The sequence below is a fragment of the Peromyscus leucopus genome, chromosome 7, assembly GCF_004664715.2.
Source record: "Peromyscus leucopus breed LL Stock chromosome 7, UCI_PerLeu_2.1, whole genome shotgun sequence".
NCBI lineage: Eukaryota > Metazoa > Chordata > Mammalia > Rodentia > Cricetidae > Peromyscus > Peromyscus leucopus.
Window position 1 is genome coordinate 33434803 of NC_051069.1, and position 13393 is coordinate 33448195.

Consider the following 13393-nt stretch of genomic DNA (forward strand, 5'->3'; position numbering starts at 1 on the left):
CTTACACAAGGTTTGTTTGTCAAGGTTAAATCTGACAGTTTACATGTGGGTTATTTATGTCAACATGGGACTTAGAAATTAAAATCCACACATAGATAACGCCACAGAAAAACAGTCTTTATGTGACCATTATACTTATCGTACAACTTTCCTGCTAGAAGCCGTGCTTGCCCATTGGGATTTTTGATTGATTTTCCATAGTGCTGAAGGACGACATGGAAAATCATGAGTACCAAGGGGTTACAATGTAGAACTTTCTAGGCTCCTGCTTTTCCTAATAAGGAGTCCTTTCCTTCCCACACCAATCCCCTTTTCTTTTTCTGTTCTAACTCTTCCTGTTTGGCACAACGTCTGTCATCTTTGTGCTTGTGTGTACAGTAGGCCTGTGCTGCATGAAGTCAGTGAGGCTGCACCTCCTTGAGGCCCCCCAGCCTCCTCAGCGCTGCCTTCATCTCTTTGTTTCGTAGTGTGTAGATGATGGGGTTGAGTAAGGGAGTAATGACTGTGTAGAAGACAGCTACCACCCCATCCAGAGGTTCCTGTGAGCCAGGCCGTAGGTAAATGAAGGTGCAGGGCACGTAGTAAACGATGACCACAGTGAGGTGGGCAGCGCAGGTGGAGAAGGCATTGCGACGCCCATCTGCAGACCGGATTCTCAGGATGGCAGCCACGATGTAGCCATAAGAGGTGAGAATGAGCATAAAGCACGTGAGGGCCAGGAAGCCAATGTCTACAAAAGTGACTAACTCATTGATGGTGGTGTCTGCACAGACTAGACGGAGAATGGCAGGGATGTCACAGAAGAAGTAGTCAACTCGGTTTGGGCCACAGAAAGGCAGCCTGAATATGAAACTGGTTTGGAAAAGTGAATGGATGGTCCCTCCAATCCAGGTGCCCAAAGCTAGGTAGTTACAGACACTGCGAGTCATGATGGTAGCATAGTGTAAAGGCTTACAGATGGCCAGGAATCTGTCATAAGCCATAAGCGTGTAAAGAAAGCATTCGGTGCAGCCCAGGAAGTGGAAAGAAAACAGTTGAATCACACAGCCCCCAAAGGAGATAATTCTACTATCCAAGAGAAAGCCAGCTAGCATCTTCGGCACAATCGCAGAAGAAATGGTCATATCTAAGAAGGAGAGGTGACATAGGAACCAGTACATGGGCCGGTGGAGCCGGATGTCCACCAAGACAGTGAGGATGATGAGCCCATTGCCAGAGACAGTGAGGAGGTAGATGACGAGGAACGCCAGGAAAAGGGGGAACCCGAGCTGAGGTGGGTGGTGCAGGCCCACCAGAATGAAGTGAGACACAGAAGTCTGGTTGCCGCTTTGCATGTCCTTGGCGGTCACATCTGACGAAAGACCACAGAAGGGAAGAAAGGCTTAATGCTCTTGTGAAGTCTCCAGCCATGGCACATATATTCTGCAGTATTCCCAAACAGGCACAGAAAAGATTTTCCCCTTCCCTCTTTCCATGCCTTCCTCCTCCCCACCCTCCTTCCCCCTCTCCCTATCTCTCTTTCTCTTCCTCCCTCTTCCTCCTCTCTCTTCTGTATCACTCACTTGTTCCTTATCATTTTTCCCCTCTCACCCCTGAAAGACCCTAACCCTTCAGGCTCACACGCCCCCCCCCCCCCCCCCCCCCCCGCAATCCCCAGGAAATGAGAAACTAAAAATCTAGTTCCAAGGGCAAGCTGACTCAGCCATTGTTCAACCACCCCTGCCACAATGTAACAATGTAAAAAGATTTTTGTGAAGAGATGCGTTCAACTGTGACTGGGATAGTTACAGGTGTTCCAGGAAGGACCACTGTGACCTTTGTGTAAACTCCACTCCAGCCCTGATATCCCCCTTGAGGTTTCAGGAAGAATGTACATGGGGACATGACTGTACCCACTCTGTGATCAGACCATGATCTTGTGAAATGAAATTGTATGGGAATTGTAACCTTATGGCTTTTGTGGGTTTTTCCTTTAAAAACACCCATGTGGCTGCAGTAAGATGCGACTCTTGCTCTCAGGACAAGGGTTTGCCTGTCTGAATAGATGCTTCAATAAAAACCTCGTGCTGTTGCATCAACTGGACTGGAGTCTGGGTTCTTGGGGCGCCCACTCAAGACCCTAAACCTTTGGGGTCCAACAACCCCCTCTGATGGAGATTGTATTTGCTTGCAGAGAACATCTCAGTGCTAAAGCTAATGAACGGTTTTCCTTGTCCACAGTTTTGCTTTCCAAAGTTTCAGTTATAGTCACCCATGGACTGAAAATATTATTTATCTTACTTTTTCATGAGAGTAAGAACACAGAACTTGTACGGCAGTATATTATCAGTTTTTATTAACGGTTGTTGCAAATCTTACCCTTCAACTTTCTGGACTGCCACAGACATTGCTGTTCTCAGTGACAAGTTTGCACACTACATCATCAGTATCCAGCATTCTGATCTGCACAGTGTTCATGAAGGCTTGTGACTGAGGACACCAGGGCCCATGTAACTGCTTCATCATTATTTTACGTACCTAAAGGTAAACTCTGAAGAGCAGTTGGATCAGAAAACTCCAAGACAAGACTGACCTTTGCTAAATAACACTCAAAGACTCTCCTGTCATATGTAATGCTTTAGGTCTCAGCTGTCTCCTCTGTTCCCAACACCTGTAACATTTAATAAAGTCGTATCTCCAAAGGATCTCCGTTACTATACCTCTCCCTCCCCTGCTCTTCCTGGAGCCTGCTGATGAGCTCTGCCTGGATGAGAATCTGCAGTGAGGCCAGCTGTTTCCCTCAGCTTCTTGCATGTTGCTGTTCCATAAGGAGGCCCATTTCTGCAGCTTTATGGGCCGTGACCCTTCTTGCTTGTGAAACTGTGCTCTTTCTGCTTCCCCTCTTATAGCCTGCTATGGGCAGTGGGGTCCCTTGGTTTTGGCCTCTGGAGTCTTGTTTTCTGCTAAGCAGGTTCTTCCTTCCTGTTAATCAGGTTCTTCCTTCCTACAGTCTCAATGGGGTAGGAGTTAAGGGGGTGCTGAGATTCACTCTGCCTTTCCCATTGGGGGCAATTAACTACCAAGTGTAAATAAATTTCACTGGGCTTTGTTCACAGAAGACCCTTTGGAAGTCTGCTGAGTGGCCAGTAGTGTCCCTGTAGCACAGGATCCTGATGAGAGCAGGTGCTTGGTAATCCATGAGAGACCCCTTCCTCTTTTCTGGGTTTTAGTTTTCTTACCCTGAAACTTCAGATAATTCTGAATTGCTCACATATTCCATGAAAGTCTGGGTAGAAGCTGAAAGAATATTAAAGCTATGGGTATTGAACCAATGCCACTTATTAATTACTTTAAATGAGCCATTCAAATTTAACTTGGAGTCAATCACTAGGGTATTGTACTAGAGTATGTCACACCATCAGGGGCAGAGTGGTGTCTGGTTATCAGGATGAAAACAGATGGACTGTGAGGGCCTTTGGATAAGTGACTCAGAGCACATACCATGCTACTCTTGAAGAAATGGAATTATGGCAAGTAAGGTTGTCTCCAAAAGTTAATGTCATACAATTGAATGAATTAAATCCTATTTAAGTCTATGTTGACAGATGACATGAATTCATTCAGATCTAGGCATGGAGAAGCCTGTAGTTTTGAACTAGAGAAGGCAAACTACAGATAGCTAAAATATATTTTGTCTAGTGTTTAACATAGTTTAATTATTAAAGAAATTGTTACTGCACTTTTCAGGAACATATTTGTGAATTAACACATTGCATTGGGCCTGTTTTTGAATAAATTATTCTGTGATTAAGGAATTACACCAAGTACTTTGGTTTGTGATTATCAGCTTATTTCCCTATTACATGAATATTATTTTCTTTACTTCCTGATTATGGAAAGTGATAAAATAAAATTTATCATTGCTAGTAGATCATTGCACATAGAAAGTAAGGTGGGAAGGACTTAGGACTCCAGCTACATCATCTTTCCATTACATCTAATATTCCAGATGAAAGTACACATTTAAAAAGAATAATACGAGGAAAGGGAACATTTGATTGTACAGGAGGCTTTGGCTTCAAATTCTGGTGTGGATCTCTGGTCTTCAGAAGTTAGGACAGATGTTTATCTATTTGGGAATCTAAATGATTGTTAGTTTGTTAACTCTAGACCTCCAGTAATTTGATTTTCTACACAAGTGAGTATATGGAAGGAAGGAGGGGAGACTCAAGGAAACCCTACCATATTTTCTTACACTTTGAAATAGAAGAAAAAAAAGAAAAGAAAAACAGGGCAGGAGAAAATTTGTCTTAAGAAGAAAAGTAGAAGGGAAGGAGAGCCCGGAGGAAGGGGAAGGACATCTGGGACTCGGACGGTAGGTAAGAGTCTCCTAGCTGGAAGTAGGGCCATCTAGGGAGCAGGGAGCAGGATTGCAGGCTGGTTGGATTGTTCAGTATGTAAAGATGTTTCTGCCCAAGCCTGATGATCTGAGTTTGATTTCCCAGAATCCGTTTACAGGTGACTGCAGAGAACCAAATTCATCAAGTTGTACCAAGGCATGCACATGCCTCATCCTGCCATGGTACATACAAACAAACTAATAATTACTATAAATATTAAAAATTAAAGGAAGAATAAGTGGGATTTTCTGAGAGAAACAAAAAACTTTATGGTGAACAATCACCGATTTTGAAGGGGGGTTATTTATTCTTATTGTTAAGCTTTATGTATTTTAAATTCTTTGTAAGTAAGACTACTTCCTGGTATGAATTTAGATATATAGACACTGGGGTCTAGAAACTCCATTTCAGGAATACATTGTTAGTAGAAGCATAAGTGCATAAGTTTACTCAATTAAGTATTTGTGCTTGATACATGGTTTATAATGGCAAAACAGTGGAAAACCCAGTCAAGATGATTGAATAAGTAAAAGTACTTTTTTTGTGAAATACAAAATTTGTTAATTTGCTTGAATACTTACAACAGATACTATATGGTTCGGAAATGATAAATTAATATCTGGTCCTTCAAATAAAACATTTGCTTGCCCCTGTGATAAACAATCAGCTCTCTGTTGACCACATCTCTTGCAACTTTACCTTTTTTCTCTCTCTCTTTTTTGTTTGTTTGCAGGCAAATGGATGGAACTAGAAAATATTATCCTGAGTGAGGTAACCCAGACTCAGAAGGTATCACTCATAAGTGGATACTAGATATAAAGCAAAGGAAAACCAGACTGCAACCCACAAGGGGGCTAGCTAGTAAGGAGGACCCTAGGAAGGTCACATGGATTGCCCAGTGATGGAGAAATGGATGAAATCTACATGAGAAAACTGGGGGTTGGGGGGTAATAGAAGGCAAGGGTCGGAGATGAGAGTTTAGGGGAGTGGGAGGTTTGAGCTGGAACAGGAACAGAGTAGGAGAGCAAGGAAAGAGATACCATGATAAATGAAGACACCATGGGAATAGGGAGGAACAGAGTGTTAGGGAGGTTCCCAGGCATCCACAAAGATGACTCCACCATAAACTACTGGTAATAGTCGAGAGGGTGCCTGAGCTAGCATACTCTGGTAATGGGATAGCTGAATACCCTAATTGTCATCATAGAACTCTCATCCAGTGGCTGATGGAAGCAGATGTAGAGGTCCACGGCCAGGTTCCAGGTGGAGCTCCAGGAGTTTAATCGATGAGAGAGAGGAGGGAGTCTATGAGCAAGGGATATCGAGACCATGACTGGAAAAAGTACAGAGACAACTAGCCAAACTAGTGGAAATGCATGAACTGTGGACCAATAGCTCAGGAGCCCCATGGTACTAGACTAGGCCCTCTGGATAAGTGAGACAGTTGTTTAGCTTGAACTGTATAGGGGGTCCCTAGGCAGTGGGATCGGGACCTGTCCCTAGTGCATGAGCCGGCTTTTTGGAATCTAGTACCTATACTAAGACACTTTGTGCAGCCTTGGTGCAGAGAGGAGGGGCTTGGACCTGCCTCAACTGAATGTACCAGGCTCTGCTGACTCCCCATGGGAGACATTGTCTTGGAGGAGGTGGGAATGGGGGGTGGGTTGGGGGAAGGCTAGGAGGTGGGAGGAGGGAGGACAGGGGAATCTGTGGTTGATATGTAAAATGAATAGAAAATCTCTTAACAAAAAACTTTATTTAAAAAATAAAGTACTCAACCCTAAAAAATTGAATAAGTAAAAGTATTGTCCCACCATGAAATATTAAATAGCAGTAGAGAAAACTGAACTATAACTACATCTTTAAAAATACTGTCTTCCTGTGATAACTTTAGTTGGTAGAGAAGGCAAGAGCAGAAGTGTGGTTAATCCTGTACCATTTTTCTAAAGCAAAAAAGATAATTTTGGTATTATGTGAACATAGAGAAAGGGGCACAAGAACATAAAACAGATTATTAGTATAAAGTTAGGTGATGGTGGTGATTAAAAAAAAAACCAGTCACACCTAACTTAAAAATAAAAGTAACACTGTAGTAAGTATGACATAACTCAATACTGTAGAAGAGTGTCTTTGTCTCTCTTTCTCACGAATGTACATGTGGTATATTTTTGCCTGTGCATGTTTTATTGTGTGTGTCTGTGTGTGTGTGCTCTATTGTGGAAGCCAGTGGTTGGTGTAGGGTGCTTCCTCTACTGCTTCCACTTTCTTTCTTGAGACAGGCTCTCTCACTGAGTTTGGAGCTCAGTTATTGCCTAGACTGGCTGGTCATTGAGTCCTGCAATCCCCCTGTATCTGCCTCTCAGCACTGAGACTGCAGGTGCATCAGTGCTGGCATCCAAACTCGGGCCTTCAAAGTTACGCAGCAACCCTTTACCCAAGTGCTTTTCAAGAGTGCTGTAAGCTATCTTTGCAGCCACCCTGTGAGAAATTCTGTGCTGCACCAACTAATAATGAATACAAACAGTTTGTGATACTGTTAGGCTTGATTCTGTTGTGAATTTTTAATGCATATTCTTTGCTTAGTCTTCCATTTGAAGGATGACTCTTATTGATCTGTGGACACAGCATAGTCTGGAACTCAATTCTTTGTCAAATATGGGTACTGTGAATATTACTTCTCACTCCAAAGCTTGTATCCTCCTGTTTAAATATTGTTGTGTCATGAACAGTAATGATGAACAGCAAGAAAAAAAATACCTATGGAAAAAAAGGATGCCATGTATAATAACGCCTAACAAATTTAAATAATGGAAAGATTCTTAGCTTTATTTTTATTTGGAAAATGAGAATTTTAATAACATAATTCAACGCTGGTCTATACCCACAAAAGGACTAAAACGAAAATGTTGACTATAACTATATAAGGAGGAAGCGGAACCTTCAAGCCCTACTAACAAACCATTAGTTAACAAACTAGGGGTATAAATTAAAGCAACCATAGGCAGTTCTTAGAACTCAGAAATTCGACTCCGAGGTGTGTGTGTGTGTGTGTGTGTGTGTGTGTGTGTGTGTGTGTGACCAATTATGTATATACAAATCCAAATGTGTTCCAAAAGAGAAAGGTGTATCATGTGTAATTGACAAATAAAGCTTCATAACAGTATCTTTAGTTACATTAGTATCTGAAAACACATATTCTAGACAGTTGTTGCAACATAATTTGAATAGTGAAATATGGACACAAAAAACTGCTGGAGTTGGCTGAAAATCAATTGATGTACAAGTAGGGAATTACTCTGTAATCTATGGTAACATATGTGTTTGTGCTCTGCAAGCATACTTCTCATGTGTTATATTCATCTATGTTTGTGAAGGTTCAACATAAAATATAATGTATCTATTCAATTTAAGGATCATTGACTCTGGGCTCAGTTTTGCATCACTAAGATCATTTGGTAACTTGTGGAGATGTTAAATTTCATGAGCATGGGTAGCATAACCTTTCACAGTGTAGGAACATCCCACAGGAAACTTATTTTGCCTAAAATGCCAATAATGCTGATGATGACCAGGACATTAGTATAAGTAAAGATGACTAACACTATGAAAATAGAATTAGGCCGGGCGTTGGTGGCGCACGCCTTTAATCCCAGCACTTGGGAGGCAGAGCCAGGCGGATCTCTGTGAGTTCGAGGACAGCCTGGGCTACCAAGTGAGCTCCAGGAAAGGCGCAAAGCTACACAGAGAAACCCTGTCTCGAAAAAAAAAGAAAATAGAATTAGCAAAGTACTTTTGAGATCAATATAGAAGTTTCTGATGACACAGAGGGCTGTGGTGTATTCATAGAGGGGAGATTCAACATTTGAAAGGAACCCATTCTACTAAAGTTGTATAGATTTGAAGTATTACCAAAACTTCAGTTCTTCTACACACATGGAAATGTGGATCTTAAAGTGCATACCACATTGAAATGGAACAGATGACATGACTGATCAAGTTAGTCTTAGAGAAATTAAAAGCAAAAAAGATAAGAGTCCCTAACCTACATGTAGAAACCCAGTAAGGAGCTAGCACTTGAATGAGGATGGAAAAATAGCAAAACAGAACATGCAGAGGAGCAATTATACAGAATGATATATACAGCAAATTGATGCTTGGTGTGGTAGAGAAGGGCAGTCTTCTTCAAATGATTATTTTGGGTTGTCTGGAACTTCAAGTAAGAAAAGTCTTGACCCTGGTTCTCAAAGTACACACCAGAAAATCAATCACATGTGGACCATAGCATTAGTTGCGCCAGCCTTTATGATACTTAGGTAAAGATAATAACAGGCAGACAAGGGTAAACATATGAAATTAAGCACTGTACTTCAGCTATTTCACTGTGAAAGTAAGCTTTTGCAGTTTACTCTTTAATGTAACAGATGAAACACATCAAGTGATTTACAGAAGGGAAACCATAATTGGAAACTTAAATTTCTAAAAGAGCACACCAGTTAATGAACTAATGCCAAGCATAATCCAAAATTATGTAGGAAATAAAACCACCTTTATATAAAATCTAAAGTAAAATTAAACCCAAATAAGTAAATGAGAATAGTCATTTAAGGTACTAAATATTCTGTGAGAGAAAACTGATAAACATTTTTGCAAGAGTAAACTTTGGTAAAACAAAATACCAACTTTGAAACTGTACTGTGTAGCAGGATTCTTAAAAGTTCTTATTAATAAAATCAAACCCGAGGCCAGTTATTGGGGTCAATGCTTGTAGATCAGAGAGACAGAACAAGCCACAGCTATCTCATCTGGCCAGATCCTCAGCTGGTCTTGTTTCCTCAGACTGGAAGCTTCTGTGTCCTCATCCAGAATGGGTCTCAGCTGAATTACTGCTCAAAAGCCTGAATGCTTAACCAGCCAAAATCTTAACCAGCCAAAATCTCTAGTTTCTGGTCCTCATGCCTTATATATCTTTCTGCTTTCTACCACCACTCCCTGGGATTAAAGGCTGGCTTTCTGGGATTAAAGGCGTGTGTCACCATGCTTGGCTATTTCCAATGTGGCCTTGAACTCACAGAGATCCAGAGGGATTTCTGTCTCTGGAATGCTAGGATTAAAGGTGTGAGTGCCACCATTTTCTAGCCTTTGTATTTAGTGGCTGTCTGTTCTCTGACCCCAGATAAATTTATTAGAGTACACAATATTTTGGGGAACACAATACCACCATAGTACTGGAATCCTTAGATAAAATTTCCCAGAATAGTAAAAAATTACATGGGAACAACAATACTTAAATGATGACAATATTAGTATTTTTCCATTTGTAAAAAGTGCTCATATGAACCAATAAGAAAAACACTAGTACTCTAAAGGAAGGAAGGAAGTCCCTTATGAGACAATTTACAAAGAAGCTAGCACAAGCAGTTTTCAGGTTTGTGAAAACAATGATACAGAATAGGTAACATATGATTATGACATACAATTGGGAAGTCATTATGATCTGTGGGCATTCTTTTGGGAATAGTAACCCTAATATCCTAAGTCATAACAACAACATTTGGACATTTTAGAAGTTTTATCTGGGTATAAAGATGCTGAAAGAAACTATGATACTGAACTGGAGTGTGCAGAAAGCCATGGCCATCCAGAGTCTGAACAGTGTTCAAGAGCAAGTAAGATTTCATCGCAGGAGAGAGAAAAGGATAGCGATCTAGCTTCTCCCTTCCCAGGGATAAGGAAGGAGACTGATTTTCCCAGGAGGAGTCAAGTAAGAAATGCACTGGGAAATGTGCCTATGCACATTCCTTGGTGACTTCCTGTTTTTGTGCTCATTGAGGGAATATGGAAACTCAATTTCTTCCTCTGAGTCAGGGAACAATGTCAACCAAGTTAAACACCTGCTCATTTAGTCATGTTGATTTCCAGTCTCCACATCTAGTTAGCTCTTGATAAGAAATGGACTACTTTTTTTAAAAAAGTTAATTTGGTGTATCGGTTCTGTGAGTGACAACTTACAGACTAGTACCTGTCTACAGCACATAGGAGGAAAACCATTGGGAGGAAAAATTCAGATGAATCTTCTCCTGCAATAAACCATATCCTGTAAGGCAAGTTTTAAGTAAGTTTAATAAATTTTCTCCTGCTTTCACTTTTCTTAAATTTAATTTTATATACAGCAATGTTACTTGATCATCATCTAATTTTAGTTATGTAGTATCCCTATTAGATGATTGACAGGTAAGTAGATAGAGACAATATGTAAACAGGTAGGTGAGGAGATGGCAGAGAGACAGACAGATAGGATGGTTACAAATAGTGACCATGTTGTTAAAACATTCAAGCACGTGGAATATTTACTTTTCTGATGGGGATTCCAGCCATGGACATAAACTGATAAAATGTTTAACCTGATAAAACATTTTTTCATCAAACCTAAAACTGAAATTCTCTTTGTGATTTCATTCTGTTAATACAGTATAAATCTTATGCTTATATTTCCTCCCTTTAATAAGTCCTGAATTAAAAATGATGATTGTAACAATCCTATCTCTACTAACTCATATTTGAAAAAAAATGAAGCTTTAATTTTCCTGAAACCACATTCCCTGAGGCTAAAACTCAATTTTATTTTATGTGAAGTCTCTTAGTAGCAGATCCCAATTTCTGTTAAGTGGTGGGCATCTTTTACCATCTTTGTCCACAGAATAATTAACTATCATTATTTTAAGATCAATGAATAGATATTAACAACCACAGACATATTTTTATTAAGTAAAAATAATTATACTTCATTTCAGCTGTTTGAGATCTCAATTTTTCTTGACATCAATTTCTTTTAACTGCCTTGGCATCATTTTCCTGTGTCAGGTGGTAAGTTTTGAAGAAGCATCATAGACTTCACAAAAATGTTTCTCATGAGAGCATTGTCTGTGTTTAAGGAAAACAGGAGGTGAATTAGAATACGACGTGATCTTAAGAAAGTTGAAGTCACAAAATATTCAGAAAACTAGAAGGGTGAATTGCAGGAACTGTTCTCTTTCCAATAAATCCTACCTGGCACAGCACATAAGTTGATGTCCTTAGATCCTCATAGATGATCATCAACTGGATGAGGACAGGCTGTAAGTCATGTATGAGGTTTAATATTTTCTAGGACATGAGAAATGGTGTAGGGACTCTCACTGAGGAGGCTGAATGATATTATTACTAACTCTGAGAGACCGTAGAATAGCCCTGTGATAATCAGGGAGTGATGTGGGCCCCAATAGCAGTGGCGAGGATGAAGGCTTTCTGAAAAACTACTTTTAAAATTGAGAATTGTCTTTAAACACAAAGATAGTATACCTATTCTTTCTGTTAGTGCAAAAAAGGCAAATCTGTAATGTTTCTGCAGGGTATACTGATTGGCTATTAGTAATTAAGCAGTTATCACATGCCAAAGTGCTATACTAAGTTCTACACATCTATCATCTTATGTACTGAATGTGACTTCTCAGGGATGTGATATTAGTAATGCCAGGTGACAGGTGAGGGTAACAGAGCACAGTTTAAGGTTGTTGTGAACTTAAGAAAGACTCATTACAGCAACTAAATTCTTGTCTCTGTAAGTTTTTACACCAACTTTGGCGAGAAAATAAAGAGAGGTAGAATTCCCAGAAAGCTGCCAAGCAGTATATATTTCCTGCACAACCATCTCTCCCTTCAGTATGCTTGAGTATCATTAGTGTAATGGGGTACCACTGCACTGACTGTACTGTATCATTCAACACTTTGTCACAGTAATGGGGAAGTGGTTGTTCTTATAGCTTTGAAAATGTAACTACCATGTTATAAAAATCCAGGTGGCTATGACTTTATATCACTCAGGTTTGCCTGAAGAATCCTAGAGCAAAGACATCTGCCACTAATCACAAAGAACATAGAACCTCACCCTGGAAACTGCAAGGAATGAAGTTCTATTAACAATCTCAATAGTGGTGTAAGAAGTTCCAGGGTTGGAGATGAGATTTATTCTCCAAATAATTCCTTTATTAAACTTTCATGATACCTTGAGTAGATACACAACTGATCTGACTCATAAGAAATGGTATGGCTACCACATTTGCATTTCATTCACCAAATTTTTGTAACTTATATCAATGGCTGTGGTTGGGTTAGATAAGTGTCTACACAAAGTCTTAGCTGTTAAAGACTTGACAAGGTAATGGGAACTTTTATGGGGTGGCTTCTAGCTAAGAGGGCTTCTCATCATAGAGAAAACACCCTTAGAAGATGATTTTTGGATCTTTGCACCCTTCCCTATGTTCTTTCTTTTATATACTGGTCATGAGATAAATAGTATTGCCATGTTACTACTATGATGTTGTGCCTTGATGAGACCAGCCAATCAAATACAATAACCTTTCTTCCTAAACTGTTTCAGGTATTTATTACAGTAACAGAAAACTAAAATGCATACCAATACAAAGGTAATAAAACATTATTCTCTTTTCTCTTTCTCTTTTTGGTATGTGCATGTTTCTGTGTCTCCTTCTACATGCCTGTGCTTGAGAGAAAAGAGATACTGAAATCATTTCATCATCTTTACCAATGAAGCTTTGAGATGCACAAAACTGAGTAAACTTTAGAAATTAATCCTGTCTATGTGACCGGCTTAGAAATGAAGATCCTAGCCGCATTAAGATAAGTACAGCTAGATTTACGTGCTACAAAGTCTGAACACAGAGAAAAATAAGAAGACCATAAGTCCACAAAATCATGCTAAGGCTCCCTTAACCAGCATAACCACGTATCTCTTCTGCTTCAGGGCGGTGCATATTCTCTACGTCACTCACACCAACCCTCAGTCCCTGGACCACGCCCATCCTATTTGCCCCTTAGCATAGACTAAGTGAAATATTATATACAGGAGCTTCTCTTCAGTCCATAAACTACTCTATCTCTCTAGCTATCTGGCTGGGCGGAGAGAACACCTCTCCGCACTATCCTTGGCACCGAGTGGCTATTGCAATCTAGTTGGA

General features: G+C 40.1%; 1 protein-coding gene across 1 annotated transcript; it reads right to left on the bottom strand.

The window, feature by feature from the left end:
* Nucleotides 1-398: 398 nt before the first annotated feature.
* LOC114691275 (olfactory receptor 10G6) lies at nucleotides 399-1356 on the bottom strand. Its single transcript, XM_028866538.1, has one exon. It carries the CDS (start codon nucleotides 1332-1334, stop codon nucleotides 399-401), a length of 936 nt encoding a protein of 311 aa, XP_028722371.1. The 5' UTR covers nucleotides 1335-1356.
* Between the last annotated feature and the right edge of the window lie 12037 nt (nucleotides 1357-13393).

Coding starts and splice junctions, on each gene's coding strand:
- LOC114691275 (XM_028866538.1), bottom strand. CDS start 1,334: ATGCAAAGCGGCAACCAGACTTCTGTGTCTCACTTCATTCTGGTGGGC.